The 13,677-nt window shown below is 53.0% G+C and overlaps 1 protein-coding gene across 1 annotated transcript in view; it reads left to right on the forward strand.

The window, feature by feature from the left end:
* Positions 1 to 12,089, forward strand: part of L3MBTL4 (L3MBTL histone methyl-lysine binding protein 4) — a gene marked incomplete at its 3' end in the record, with an annotated part of 382,269 nt that extends 370,180 nt beyond the window's left edge. Inside the window, 3 exon segments of the mRNA XM_081252127.1 lie at positions 2,748 to 2,917; positions 9,995 to 10,057; positions 11,910 to 12,089. Coding sequence (XP_081108253.1) covers positions 2,748 to 2,917; positions 9,995 to 10,057; positions 11,910 to 12,089 — 413 coding nt within the window.
* Between the last annotated feature and the right edge of the window lie 1,588 nt (positions 12,090 to 13,677).

Consider the following 13,677-nt stretch of genomic DNA (forward strand, 5'->3'; position numbering starts at 1 on the left):
GTCACCGTCCTCTCCCAGGTAGACTGATTATCTACCCCAAACCCTCAGCTCTGGAAGAAATCAGACCCAGTAACTCCCACCATCTCTGCGCTGTAGGTATTGTCACCTCCAGTCGTATCGTAGCGATGGCAGCTGGTTATTGCAATGTCCCTGCTCAGGGCCTCCCTCCCTAACCTAACTCACGTCTTTTAGAGCAGGAAAACTCAACTCCCGGCTTTCCGACTCACGCTGTAAAGCTGAGAGTAGTAAAAATGTTATCCGTGGTCAGCATGTGAGTAGTTCTGGCGGGGCGCCCCCAAACTGGGGCTGCCGGCACACAGGCAAGAGCCCTCCCCCAGGAGGGGATCTCACCCAGCTGGTGGCTGCAGACCTTTGCCTGCTGCCCCCCCGGGGGGGGGCGGCCCACTCTGGCATCCAGAGCCTGATCCCCACCAAGCTCTGCTCAGCCTTCCAGAAATCCAGCCTCAACCTTCCTCAAAACAAATAGATTGATTTAATGGGGACAAAGAACGAATTCCAAAGCCACTGAGAGCATAAAGCCGCCTGAGCGCAAGTGCACGGCACCCAGCCGGCTCCCTCCCTGCCTTGAGTGGTGACCTCAAGGCCATCTTGCTACTAGAACTGAATCCCCGTCCTACAGGGCCAGAGCTGTGGGCAGCAGTGGACGGAGGAACCCAGTGCCGTTCGGTGGAGCTGACAACCGCACCTTGGGTTCATTTCCAAGTGGCTGCCTCAGCACTCAGGCAATCTGCTTCCAAAATTACCATGTGGGAAATTCCCTTGCTTGGGAGCACAGGGGGGTTCTTTTGCATCTCGGAGGCCTTCAGCCTTTATTTGTGAATCACACACAGGAACGCAATCACCATCACTAGACATCTTCGTTCCTTCCAAGCATAAGACCGATTTCCTCGTGGCTTTTCAGAGTCCTGTACGTTTCAGAAACGACACGTGATTGGTTACCTAGGGCATGGGTTTGGGACACATATGTGATTTGTCTTTTAAGCCCATGCCATTTCAGCAAAAGCAACCAACTGATGGATGCGGCACTTTTCCAGAATAAAGCCCGGCTTTGGCTCAGGCCTTAATCCCTAAGAGCACAGAGCTCTAACTCCTGGCTTCCATGGAGAGCTTGGCGATTCTGCGTGGCTGGAGCTGCAGATGCTCTGTAACGCTTCCTCCCTGGGTTTCCAGGGCTTGTTTTGTACCTGCTCCCGTCCAACCTGACAGCTTCATTAAGGAACACTCACATCTGTAAACCTACTGGCTTTGTGAAGATGTGAAGTTTCAGCCTTACGTGCTGCTGGCTGAACTACACGGAGGAGATAACCTATTTACATACTTAAAAGGTCAGTGTCGGACAATCCGTATTTAGAGATGAACTTGCTGCTGCCTGCAACTGGAGCAGAAGAATTTGGGAGAAGGCCGCAATTTTTCCGTCTGTTTATCTGTGTGGACCGCACACGTGGATAAAGATGCTGGATGTCTGTGCTCAGCGGTCGGGCAGAAATGGACAGGCTCCCTTGTACTTTAGAACCTCTCTGGTCACTAACCAGTAGGCGATTATGTGAAGGTGCAAAGCGCAGGACAGCCTCACCTACTAACAACTGTTAATTAATTTGAGATGGAAATACTTGCATAATAGCTCTTTAGACATGGTCAGTAAAACACAAGCCTTCACAATAGACTTTAAATGATATAGCTACTGCTTACTTACCTGCCATTTGCATTAGGAAAGGTAGACTTTTAGAGGGCGTAGAACATTTCCTTTTGTGGTCTTTCCTTTCAAAGTCTTAAAATATCAACAGCTTTATTCGGCTAATGTGTGTTGAAAGTGTCTTAAAAGATGTCGTTACAAAGGCATGAATTTTCTCTAGAATCTCGGTAGTGGTTTTGTCCTTATCCATTTGTACATTCAAAGCAGAATAATGAGGGAATTGAGATCCATGGCTCCATCTAAATGTCAGGATATAACAGAAGATTAAAGTTCCTCTTGAAGATGGAAAACTAGTTCAGAAAGGCTGGGGAGGAGTGTGGGTGGAAGTGGAGTCTGACTCCTTGGAGACACTGGCCAGTGCCCTTGGAGCCTCAGGACCCTGGCCACTCAGAGCTTTGCTCCCGAGGGAGGGCCCAGTTAGGAGGGCTTGGGTGGGTGAGGTGGGGCACCAAGCTCTCAGCTGCAGCCTCTTCCCCAAGCCCGGCAAGGCCAGCGTGCCCTGCAGGGACCAACAGTAGCAGCTGCCACCTAGGTTCTCCTGGGATCCTGAGCTGAATTCCACATAAGGTGTCCCCCAGGAGACCCTTGAAGCCAGATGTGGACCTGGGCCCATTGTGACGCAGGCAGCGGCTTCCAGGAGGGAACCGGGCTTCGTGTGCGGGTACATCCCTGGTGGCTGGTGTGCCCGTCCACTTAGAGCCGCGTCCAGCGGGGCTCTGGGCCTGCTCTGACTCGGACTCAGGGAGAGAGAGGCCAGTGCAGTGACAGGCCGGCTCCTCGCTGGCATCAGTGGGTCACAGAGATGATTCGATCCTGCTTAGCAAACGGCCACAGTCTCGGGCCTTCATAACTCCTGTTTCTCCTGACTGTGGTTTTGAAATAGAGCAGCGGTGTCGCTGTGCTGGGGAGGGCCTCCTGGGCAGCGATGCCGTCTGTCCGAGGTTCGTCCCGGGTTCCAGGGGGTCTGACTCGGGCCTCGGCGGGGAGGGGCCACCAGGATGCTGCCCCCCTCGCCCGCCTGCCTGTCTGGCAGAGCGCTTGGCCACGCGGACGCCGCAGACCCTGCACCCGTCGGTCTTCATGTCGTCCTCGTCCGCCCAGCCTTTCCGGGACCTTCCCCTGGGCCGCGAACAGCACCTCAAGCTGCTCCCCGGCGTGGCCGACGTGCAGGCTGGCAAGGTGGCCCGGTGGACGGTGGATGAGGTGAGTGGCTGCCCGGGGCCGGGTTTTCTCTTAGGTGCTGAGTCCAAATTCCAGATCCACGCTTGAGGGAGAAGCAGGCTGACGCTCAGGACGTCCGGGAAGCCCCTTAGTGGGGCCCTGCCCTCCCCAGCCTTCTCCCAGCGCCGGCTCCACTGCCTGCCCCCCGGGGTGGGGTGCTGATTTAGGCCTCCAGCCCCGCATCACAGGTTTGCTCTGAGGAAACACGAACGTGTGGGCCTCCATGCCTGTGTCCTGGCAGCCCTGGGCAATGCCCCCCACCCCGCATGCTCTGAGCCCAAGGGGCTCTCTCTGCCTGGTGCCCCCGAGGCCCCGGGATCCCATATTCTCACGCCCAGGCAGCACCGTGCTGCCGTGTGTCCATCCGCAGCCACGGGGGATCAGGTCAACCTCAGGTTTATTAATAAATTAGGTCACAATGTTGCATAAGATGCCAAACCGAGGGGAAAGTGGATTTGATTGTAATATAAACACACCTTACAATGTTGGTTTTACATAAGAATCGGGTAAGTGCCATTGCTTCCTGTGATGCTGTGGAAATGCTTCATACTTAAAGCAACACACTCTTTGACTGATAGTCCTTTTGATGAAGGTATTGTTCTCACTCATCAGGCCTTAAGTTTTGGGGGTTTTTTTTAATGAAAGAAAAGCCTGGGTCACTCCTTTGACAAGACAGAGTAGAGCTGCAGTTAAACTAGTCACGGATACTCACTGAGCATGTCCAGCATGGACTCCATCTCACTCAGAGGCTTCCTTTCCAGCCCCAGAAAAGGAGCAGGCGACTAAGGCCCTGCAGGGGTCAGAGGTCCGGGGGGCCTCCCGCCCCCCTCCTCCCAGGCAGTTCACAGAGTGTGCCTGGTGGGTTCCCCCGACCTGGCACCCTCCGCATGGACGGGGCCCAGCACACCCTCCCCGCCCGCCTGGTCCCTCTCCTTCCAAGGCTCTGTGGGTCCCGCAGGACAGAGAGGTGACAGGACATGCCAGGTGCTGCGGGGTTGTTTGGGGGTAAATGTGACCCTGCTCCCTAGAGAGTATTCATGGTCTGCGCCCGCCCATCTGTGAACTTTTACCAGTTTACAAAGCCGACTGAATTAAAACCTATTGTGTCTGTAATCAAAGCACTGCTGGTTTTGCCCTTGAAATAACAACCCAGGGTTCAAGGGCAGTCTCTCTCTCTTTTGACCTTCAAGCCATTCATCTGAGGTTCCGCACCGTTTAAGTTGGATGACAGTGGCCCCTCTTCCCTCCTCTTCCTGTGCTCCTGGCCCCTGGCGTGTCACTGTCCTGCTCAGACGTCCAGCCCAGCCCCACGTGTGCAGAGCGACTGCATCCCGACGGAGTCCCTTGGGCAGAGCAGGGCGAGCTCTGCACAGCATCCTGGTCCCCAGGCGAGCCCGTAGGACCTGCGTGGCTGTCCGCCTGCCCCTGACCTTGGGCCCCACGCCCTGCGCCTCCCTAGTCCCCGTGTACTGTCGTCACGTGCACGGTCACTGCCCAGCGCAGGCTCTCCTCCTGCAGGAGCCCTCAGGCTGCTCCCACGTCCCTCGGGGCCCCCGTTTCCTCCGAGAGTCTCCGTGGCTGCACCTCGGCTGCTCACTGCTGACCCTGCACCTCCAGCACGGGAGCGGAGACCTTACTCACTCAGCCTGCGTCCTGAGAGCTTCTCACTGCGCCTGGCACTGAGGAGATCACCCAGTAAGTGTTTGTTGAGTGAACGGCAAGGGCATCTGAGCTGCATTTTGAAACAAAAGTGCAATAAGTCCAAGCAGAGAAAAGATAGGACGCCATGTGGGGGAGGAAAACTATAGAAGTGGGGGTGAGTGTGACACATACAAGGATGACAGACACACATGTGTCCCTTACTGACATTAATGATGGTAGTGAACAGTGTTGATGTAATGATAGTGAGGCATGCACGCTTATTTTGCCCATTTTGCAGACAGGGAAGTGGAGGCACCGGAGACTAAGGAAACCCTTAAGGCCGCACGGTCAGAGCCAGGTCCTGAGCCGACGTCTCACCGCACCCCAAGCACGCTGCCCACTGGGGCTTGGGGAAGGCGACCTGTAGCAGGCGGGAGATGGGCCAGGCGCACCAGTCAGGCAATACCAGGTTCTTAGGTTCTAAGGCAGAAAGTCATGTTGTGAAGCTGGTGCTTCAGGGGGATGAAAACAGCACAGGCCATCAAGGAGGGTGAGAGTCAGAAGGGGCCGGGCTGGGCGCCACTGTCCAGAGCCACCCGGGCTCAGCAGACGAAGCCACAGCACAGGAAATAGAGGAGGCACAAGACGAGGAGGTGAAATGAGCCAGCGTGGTTCCATTTACACTCTCAGCGCTACGCAGTTTGGTAATTAGGATAATGATGTGTGAGAACTACAAGGCCCGCACACTTCATCGGAAAGAATGGAAAAGTAGTGGTGCCGTCAAAGAATGGGACTCTGGGGACAGGATCCAGCTTGGGAGCCAAGGGATAAGAGGATGAATTTATTCTGGGACCTTCTGAGTTAGGGTTCCCTCAGGTTACACGAGACAGGGCTTCACCAGGCACGATCCCCAGAGAGCACGGCCAAGGATGGAGGCCGGTGGGTCCACGGCGGAAGTGCAGGAGGAGGGGCGAGAAGTTGGGGGGAGGCCGAGGAAGAAGAGTGTCAGGCGGAGGCTGGAAGTGAGCGTCCCAGGTCACAGGGTTCCCGGCTAGTGATGTGGGGTTGGGCTTCAGGGGATTGGGGAAAATTGTGTACAGAATGTGTGTTTTTCCCCATAAGAAGAGGGCCACAGCTTTTATTAACTTCTTGGGGGGTGGGGGGAGCATCACCCCAAAGGAGCAGGGATCACACTATTTAGGGAATAAATAGGAAATTCAAGGGTGGGGCCTCTGATCTGACCAGTTTCAAGTCTGACACTGAACAAAGTGAAGTTTGGAGGGTGATTAAAGGGAAGTACCTGGTCCATCGTTAGATGGGGCGGGTCTCAGAAGGAAGAGACTCACTAGGGGGCGGGGAGGACCGAAGATGGCGCGGAGGATGATCAGGAAGCTGCGATCACAGTTCTGAGTTCTCTGTGATGGGTACACACGGGATCCCAGCCTTTTCCTGCCCAAGGTGACCTTAGACATTTTCTAGATTAAAACGAAAGCAGCCTTCGGAGAGGCTGGCTTCCTGGAGCACTTCGTTGACCGCGGCTGCCCATGGGATGCATCCCAGAGAAAACAGTCTGGGTTAGTCCCTAACATTGATGTACCTTTGTCTTGATAGCTCCCGAATTAGATGCCCTTGAGGACGAGGACCACATCCTAAATTTCTGTCTGTATTCTCACATTCTGTAGCACATTTCCTGGCACAAAAACTGGTCCTCAAGAAGAAAATTTGGGTGGTCAAAGTGTGGGCGTTGTGATGGGTTTGTATCGTTGAAAATAAGGGGGCTCCCTAGGGGGGATCCCAGTGAGTACCAGCCACAGGGGCCACTGTGTCTGCTCCAGATGCTGCACTAAGAGTGGCGAGTCGGGTCGTGAGGACTTGAGAAGGCAGTTCAGGGCGCGCGTGGCGGGGCTATGCCTTTCTGCTTTGTTCCCACCGGGCAGGAACGGGAGCTCAGGGGCCAGGGACAGGGTGTGTGGAAAATGACTTGTGGGTCCTTGTGCTAAGTGCCATCCAGGGACACTTAAGGCGGGTGAGTGTCTCTGGCAGGAGATGCAGCACAAGGACAGTCCCTCTTAGCCGTCCTGGCTGGGAGGAGACCTCCGCTCCAGAGTTGTGTTACCTGATGGACCTTTGTCACGTTGCCTGGAGGCAGGGGCTGGCTTTTAACTCCTTTGCTGTTTCTGTGGTGTTTCTGCCAGAGCAATTTCTTTCAGAGCACCGGCAGGCTGTGAAGTTAGTTTAGTGGTTCTAAAAGGAGAGACAAGACCAGATGCAAGTACATCATTGTAGTAGAGGTTATTGTCTTGTGAAACCTTCGTTAGGAATGCGTGAGTGTGTACACGCTCAAGCTGTGGTCCCTGGGGAGCGTATGTCTTACTCTGTGGTCATGGAAATGTTCTATAGAAGGGTACAAGCATCTAAGAGTAGGGACTAAATTATTTTTATATCTTTTTACATCTTTATAGCAAGTACACCAGAGCAGGTGTGTGACAAATGTGCGAGTGAGTGGATGAATTAGGAGACGAATTTTCTGCAGCCCCTCCTGCCAGGCGTCCATGGGCACACGCAGGCCAGATGCGACACGTACACACACTACAGCCGCGGGTGCAACTCGGGGATGCTTGGTGCCCATATGGGTACTTCTATTTCTTACATTCAAAAATGCCTTTTAAAGCAGCACATATAGATCGCCCTGGCCTTATCCAAGGGCTCCCTAAATGTCCATTAGATCTAAAAGATGGTGGTCGCTTTCCAAGCAATCTTTGCCCAGGAGGGAGTGTTTTGAAAAATTCAGGATACTGCTACCTAAGCATAGCAGCCTTATACAATTGGGCCCTGAAAAAGGGCAACTAACAAATTCCACTGATAAGAAATGAGACCCGGGCTGGAAACATGGTCCCCAGTGGACCCGAAGCCAGGACAGTCAGGCACCCGGCGCTGGCTCAGCAAGATGGGAACGTCGGCATCGGGAGAGATTTAAGGAAGCAGCAGCTACACTGAAGGAAGCAGGCCTGCTGGGCTGCCCAAGGATGCCAGGAAAAGGAGGTTGCCTGGGAAGGAAGTTGGGTGGAGTAAAGGGCTCAGCTCAGAGCCTGCACAGTTTCACTTCTTAGTCTTTCCAAACTGCTGTGTCATCCCTGGAACTAACTTACTCCACGTCCTTCCAAAACAAAACCGGGGTGTCTGCTGTGGACACTGTGCTCCCAAGAACTTGGGGAACCAGGTGTGCTGCCCCCGCCAAGGCCAAGGCCAAGGCCAAGGCCAAGGCCGGCCACCCTGGGCTCCAGCAGGGCCGCCATCACCTGGGGAAAACAGCCAAGTCCGCACAGCTGTCCTGGGTGGAGGCAAAGGACGGGGTGGCAGCTTCCTCCCCTGTGGACTCATGGAACCGTGTGAACGGTTCTCCGCATTGACCATGACGTGAAGAAGGAAGCACGTGTTGAGGGGGAGCGTGAGAGGGAACCCTTCCGTTACTGCTCTGCGGTCTAGTGACCTTCACCACTTCACAGCGAGGAAATCTGCAGCAAATGGGCTTTCTACTGAAGCTCAAAATAGCATTTATTCTCGGGGGAAGAAATCCTGACTGGCTGTACTGAATAATGATACCAAATCATGATCCAGGCCAGAAGAGTCTGCCTCAGTAGATTTCATGGAACTTGTTCTTTACTTTGGAAAAAGGCAGGTTGAATAGAATCAGAATCTCTTTCCAAAAAGACAGAGAATTTCAGACATGGTGGTAATAAAGCTGTCCGAGGAAGACAGCAAGGACCGTGCGAGGACCTGCCCCACAGCGCAGCCCTGTTTACTCTTTGGTTTAGCACATTATTTATCCCCACTTAAAATCCAATCTACCTCTGACATGGACAGTGATTTCCTGGCTCACAATACTAAGAAGAGGCAACGTGATCCTTTTTTTAAATTTGTATTTGTTTGCCCAGAAAAGGACATTTTAACCTCTGAAAACCATCAGAGCAACACTCAGCCCTGTGTTGAGAACAGACGTTCCTGGAGCGTGTATTGACGAGAGGCTGTCTGTGGGGCGTGTCCCTGTCCCGGAGGCCGGGCATCCGGGGGCCCTGGTGCTGGCATGGCTTCCCCAGGGGAGCCAGTGATTGAGAGGCACCAGGGTGTGTCTTTAGCTAATTCCTAGAGCCACTTTTCTATGTTCACTTTCCCTACTGTGACCCACGGCCCCCTCCTGTGACAGGGCCATCCCAGAAGAGCCCTCCTTCGGCGCGGTGGCTCCTACCAGGCGGTGTCGCCAGCACCTGGACTCGTTTTTCGTTGTCACAATCGTGCGCGCTGGGGCTGCTCCCGGCACTTAGCGGGGATGTCACCAAACACCCTGCCGTTTGCAGGGCAGCCCCACAGCGAAGAAGGATCAGGCCCAGCGTTGGAGTCGCGCTGGGCAGGAAACCTGCCCTTGAGCGTGTTGTCTCCGCCCCCAGCTGTCCCCTGTGACCCCACGTCAGGGTTTCACCTTCAGCACCTCCCGCCCCCAGCTCGGGGCCCTGCCCCTGCGGAGCATTCAGCCCTCAGAGCGCCCGGCGGAGGGGCCGCTGCAGCCTGCCCCCCAGCGGCGCCTGGATGGCCTCCCAGGCCTCCCCTGCCTCGTGTGTGTGTGTGTGTGTGTGTGTGTGTGTGTGTGTGTGCGTGTGCGTGTGTGTGCGCGCCGCTGGGGCGGTGTGGGGGGAGGGCCTTGGCCCTGAGTGCGCATTAGAACCAACCCGGGAATCGAATCCGTGCCCAGCCCTCCGCCGGATCCAGCTTGACTGTTTCAGAATCTCTGCAGCGTAAGCTTGGCCTGAGATCGTGTTTAAAGCTCTCCAGGTGGCTCCAGTGCATGTCCAGGGTGGAGAAGGGCTGCCCCGGGGCACTCACTGGCCACGTGTGGCCTTGAGGAAGTTATTAAACCTCTTTGGGCTTCAGCTTCCTCATCATTTTTGTGGGAATTCCCTCCGCAGGGAGGTCCGAGTCCCCATTGTTGGCCAGACGCTGGGGGAGACCCTGGAGGCTCGGGTATGGGAGACGGGACCGCCCAGGTCTGGAAAGGCAGACGGTGCCTGTCATCACTGCTGTGCACAGGCCACTGCCGCCTGCCCTCCCTGACCCCCAGGCTAGACAGGAGGGTCAGACGATGGAAGGTTCCAGGATGCCAGGGCTCCACACAGATGGAGGCTGTCTTTGGCACCATGGTGGCTGTAACCCTATGTAGGTCAGCCTGACAATGAGGCCAGAAAAGATAGTAGGAGCTGGTCTCACTTCCGAGCTGGCGAGTGCTACTGGGGCTTCATAGCTACTGTTTAAATCCCAAGCGTTTGAGGGATTCAAAGTGTATTTTACTCAAATGTTGAATGACTACAACCCAAGGTATTATTTCCGGTGCACGTTCTGAATCAGGCTTTTCATCTCACGCTGTAGGTGGCTGAGTTCGTACGGTCTCTGCTGGGCTGCGAAGAGCATGCCAAGTGCTTCAAGAAAGAGGTAGGAAATGGAAAAATTACATATGTTTCTCTACAACTAGGCCCGGAAGTGCTTTGTTTCCATTTACTTAAGTGTAAATAAGGGCAGTTTGGGGGAGGCAAGAGAAAGAGGTCCAGGCAGGAGGGGGCCCAGCGGGGCAGCCTCTGTCTGGGTCGCTGATGTGAGCTGTGCATTGTCGCTGGAGTCTGCAGCCTCATCTCTGCAGCCGCTTGTGAAAGGGACTCCTGGGACACGTCACTCGGTTAATACCTGCATTGTGACTGCAGCCACACTGGGGCAGAGGGGACCTGCCACGGGCCTGCACCCAGGAAAAGGGGGGCTTGTCTGCTCCAAAGTGGAATTAGGACCGTCCTGCCTGTCCTTGCCCTGCCCCTACTCAGGGGGACCCGGAGAAACCACACAATCCTTGAAATTGTTGGTTTCCTCATCTGCCTCCGGGGTTGCTGGTGGGATCAGCACAGAGAAGGGTTAGTGAAGCTCCGTAAACGCTTACTGTTCCCATGATAACCATCACTGCTTTACTCTTAGGACTACCGGCCACTTGGCCCGCGAGTCTTGCCTGAAGTTCTGAGGGTTGGGGTATGGCCGTAGGGTGGTGCTCTCCACCGCTGTGGGAATGTGCTCGTTACCCCATGGGAAGGGGATTCCGCTCTCTAGATGGACGATTCTTCATTAGACAATATACTAGACATGGAAGCTTTTAAAACTCTCAACACCCCACGTGGGGTCCCCAGGGATCCCTCCTTCCTCAGGGAGACACTGGCACCATGGTTTGTATTGTTAACTAAAAAGGGTTAGAACCACAGGGCTGGGTTCATGGAAGGGTGTCACCCCAGCAAACTTCATTCTGTCCTGTTGGTTCTGGAACCTGGACTCCTTCTGAGCCCATCTGTGAAAACAGGCAGCGTGACTGTGGGACAGGCCACGGTCGCCGGGACTCAAACTCTGAGACCACCCTGGGGCTTCTAGAAACCGGAAAAACGGCCTGCACGGTGGCACTGGCCATCACGTGACCTCAGGAAAGCCATGACATTTCAGACCACAGTATGTTTTAAAAGTTAATAAATAAAGCATTCATTTTGAATGTACTTCTGCTTATAAGGGTGTTTGTCATAGGAGTCATTTTAAATACAGGAGGGTTAAAAGGAGAAAACAAAAACCAAACCACTGGCCGAAACCCCTTCACATTTGGTATAAAGACTTCAAGTATTTTAACTCTGTGTATGTTTACAGCGATCGTGCACATTTAATTTTACAAATTAAAACAGATCTTTCTGTATCATCAGATCGTGTTTCGTTGCGTGACAATCCATGAAAAATTTCCCAAATCATTAACTGTTTCATTGTAACATGAATTTTGGTGACTGCCTGGTCCCTCATCCTAGGTGACCCTGTCATTTATTTCCTTCTGCTGTTTCTGGAGTGCCCGGTTGTTTGCAGTGTTGCACTGTTATAAATAACACCATCGCGTCCTCTTGTTCATTGTTCTCATGGGAAACATTCCTGGAGATTTCACTTGGTAGATGAAAGTGGGTTATTGTTAAGGCCCTTGATACAAATTCAGTCCAAAATTTTAAAAATGTAACAATAGAAATTCAGCCTAGGGACAGTTGATGTACACTGAATTCACATTTCATAGAATGAACTCCTCTTTAATTTAACTTAGCTTCAGCATTCTGGGGAAAACAGAATTTGACGGTGGTTGGACTAAGATGCCGTCGTGGTCTGTGGTCCCCAAGCTCTGGTAGGCCACCGCGTCCCCGTCACACAGCTCAGCACCCAGGGGCCCCTGGAGGGCAACCAGACTTGAACAGCAGGATATGTTTATTTGTGCTGATTTATTGATGTACAGCAGATTGATGGCAAAGCCTTCCTCCTCCTGACACAGAAGGACATTGTCCAGGTGACGAAGATCAAACTGGGTCCAGCCCTGAAGATTTACAGCTCCATCCTCACGTTCAGAAGCTCCCAGGACCTCGCCAGGGAAGGTGCTGTCTCGGGCCAGGAAGGCACGGGGAAACTCTGCACCTGATGGGCTGCGGCCACCACGCCTTGTTCTCTCAGCAGGAGCATCAGCCACATGAACTTGATTTCGGTGTGCCCGTGGTCATGTCCAGGTCTGATCTGGACCTTGTAAAGTGGCTGCGGTTTTTATGTTTGGAGGGTGTGATGGCTGATCCAGCACCAGTGACACAGAGGCCCAGGCACATGCAGGCTTCTGACCACCCTCATCTCGGCTCTGACGAGCTGCAGCGACCAGACCAGAGAAGCCCACACGCGCGCCTCTATCCTCCCTCGCCCCGGAGGAGGCCACTTCCCATTTGCAAGGATGCAACTCTCCAGTGGTAGAGTATCAGGAAAACGGTTTTCACACACACATTGTTCTGTTTTCACCAGAATGGCTTCTGAGCTGGGCTGCGATTTGCCCTCCGGGTGCGGTGAGTCTAAGAGATAGGCCTGGTGCTTTAAACAGACTTCTGTGAGATTTGTGTACTTTACTCAGGAAAGCGTGGATCGTTTAAAAAAATTAATAATAAGCACATGTTTTCATGATCCATTAATTCTCCTTTGTGTTCCACAAACCATTTCTCAGTTGTGCTGCCAGGGTCTCCCGAGTGTGCCCAGCCAGCCGGGCACCTGGCAGAAGCTGGCAGGACTCTCCTGAGGACCCTCCACCTGCAGTGTCCCCGCAGGGACCCGTGTCCTCACACAGACACACACCTCCCTCCCCGCCACCACCACTTCTTCACAGCTTCCGCTCTGAGGGTCACCTCAGGGGGGCTGACTTGTCCTGCGGGTTGTCTGCGTGTGTGCCACGAGCCGTGTTACATGGGGGCCCTGGGTACATCTTTACAGAGACACTCCATTAAAGGGAAGATTTCTAAATTGGGGAGCTGGATGTCTATGATATGTTCAAACAATTCTTATTTGTTATCAGCCCTTATTTGTTTTGTGTAAGTGACTACATTTGAAGCTGAAGTTACATGGAGTCAGCCTCACAGTATGGGAGCTCCATCTTTTTGGTTGGTTTTTTTGGGGGGCAGGGGTTGTATTTTTTTTTTTTTGCAGGTGGGAGAGAAAAGAAATACATAAAATAGAGTCAGACCTGCAGTACCTATTTGCTTCAGTTAAGAATCTTACGGTTTAAGAAAGTTGCTTGGAGAGTTTATCAAACTTCAAGTCACCAAAGGAAAAAAAATTCTTCTCTAAGAGGTGTACTTATATTTCATTCTTTAGATCCTCACCTTAACTAAATGGAATTTTAATGTATTATTGGTTCATGTGCATTTTTCTTTCTGTAATGTTTTATTTGTTGTTTGGGTTTTGTTTTGTTTTTTTGACTGCCACGTACAATTAAATTCCTGCTTCTGCTATGTTAAAATTTTAATATATTTTAAATGATAATAAACAGATAAAATAAGACCTCCACCTCACTGCTTTTATGAATATGTTGTAATAGCCTGGAGGCTGTCTTCCCAGCTGGGAAGGAACAGAGGCAGTGGCCCTGCACCCGTCGGCCGGTAGAGAAATCGGCCGCTTCTGAACACTTCTGGAGTATGTTTTCTCAGGGAAGTAAATTTAGGTGTTAATGATTTGAGTGTTTAAGTCTGAGTTTTTTT

Source organism: Mesoplodon bidens (assembly GCF_964165515.1).
Source record: "Mesoplodon bidens genome assembly, chromosome: 13".
NCBI classification, from domain to species: domain Eukaryota; kingdom Metazoa; phylum Chordata; class Mammalia; order Artiodactyla; family Ziphiidae; genus Mesoplodon; species Mesoplodon bidens.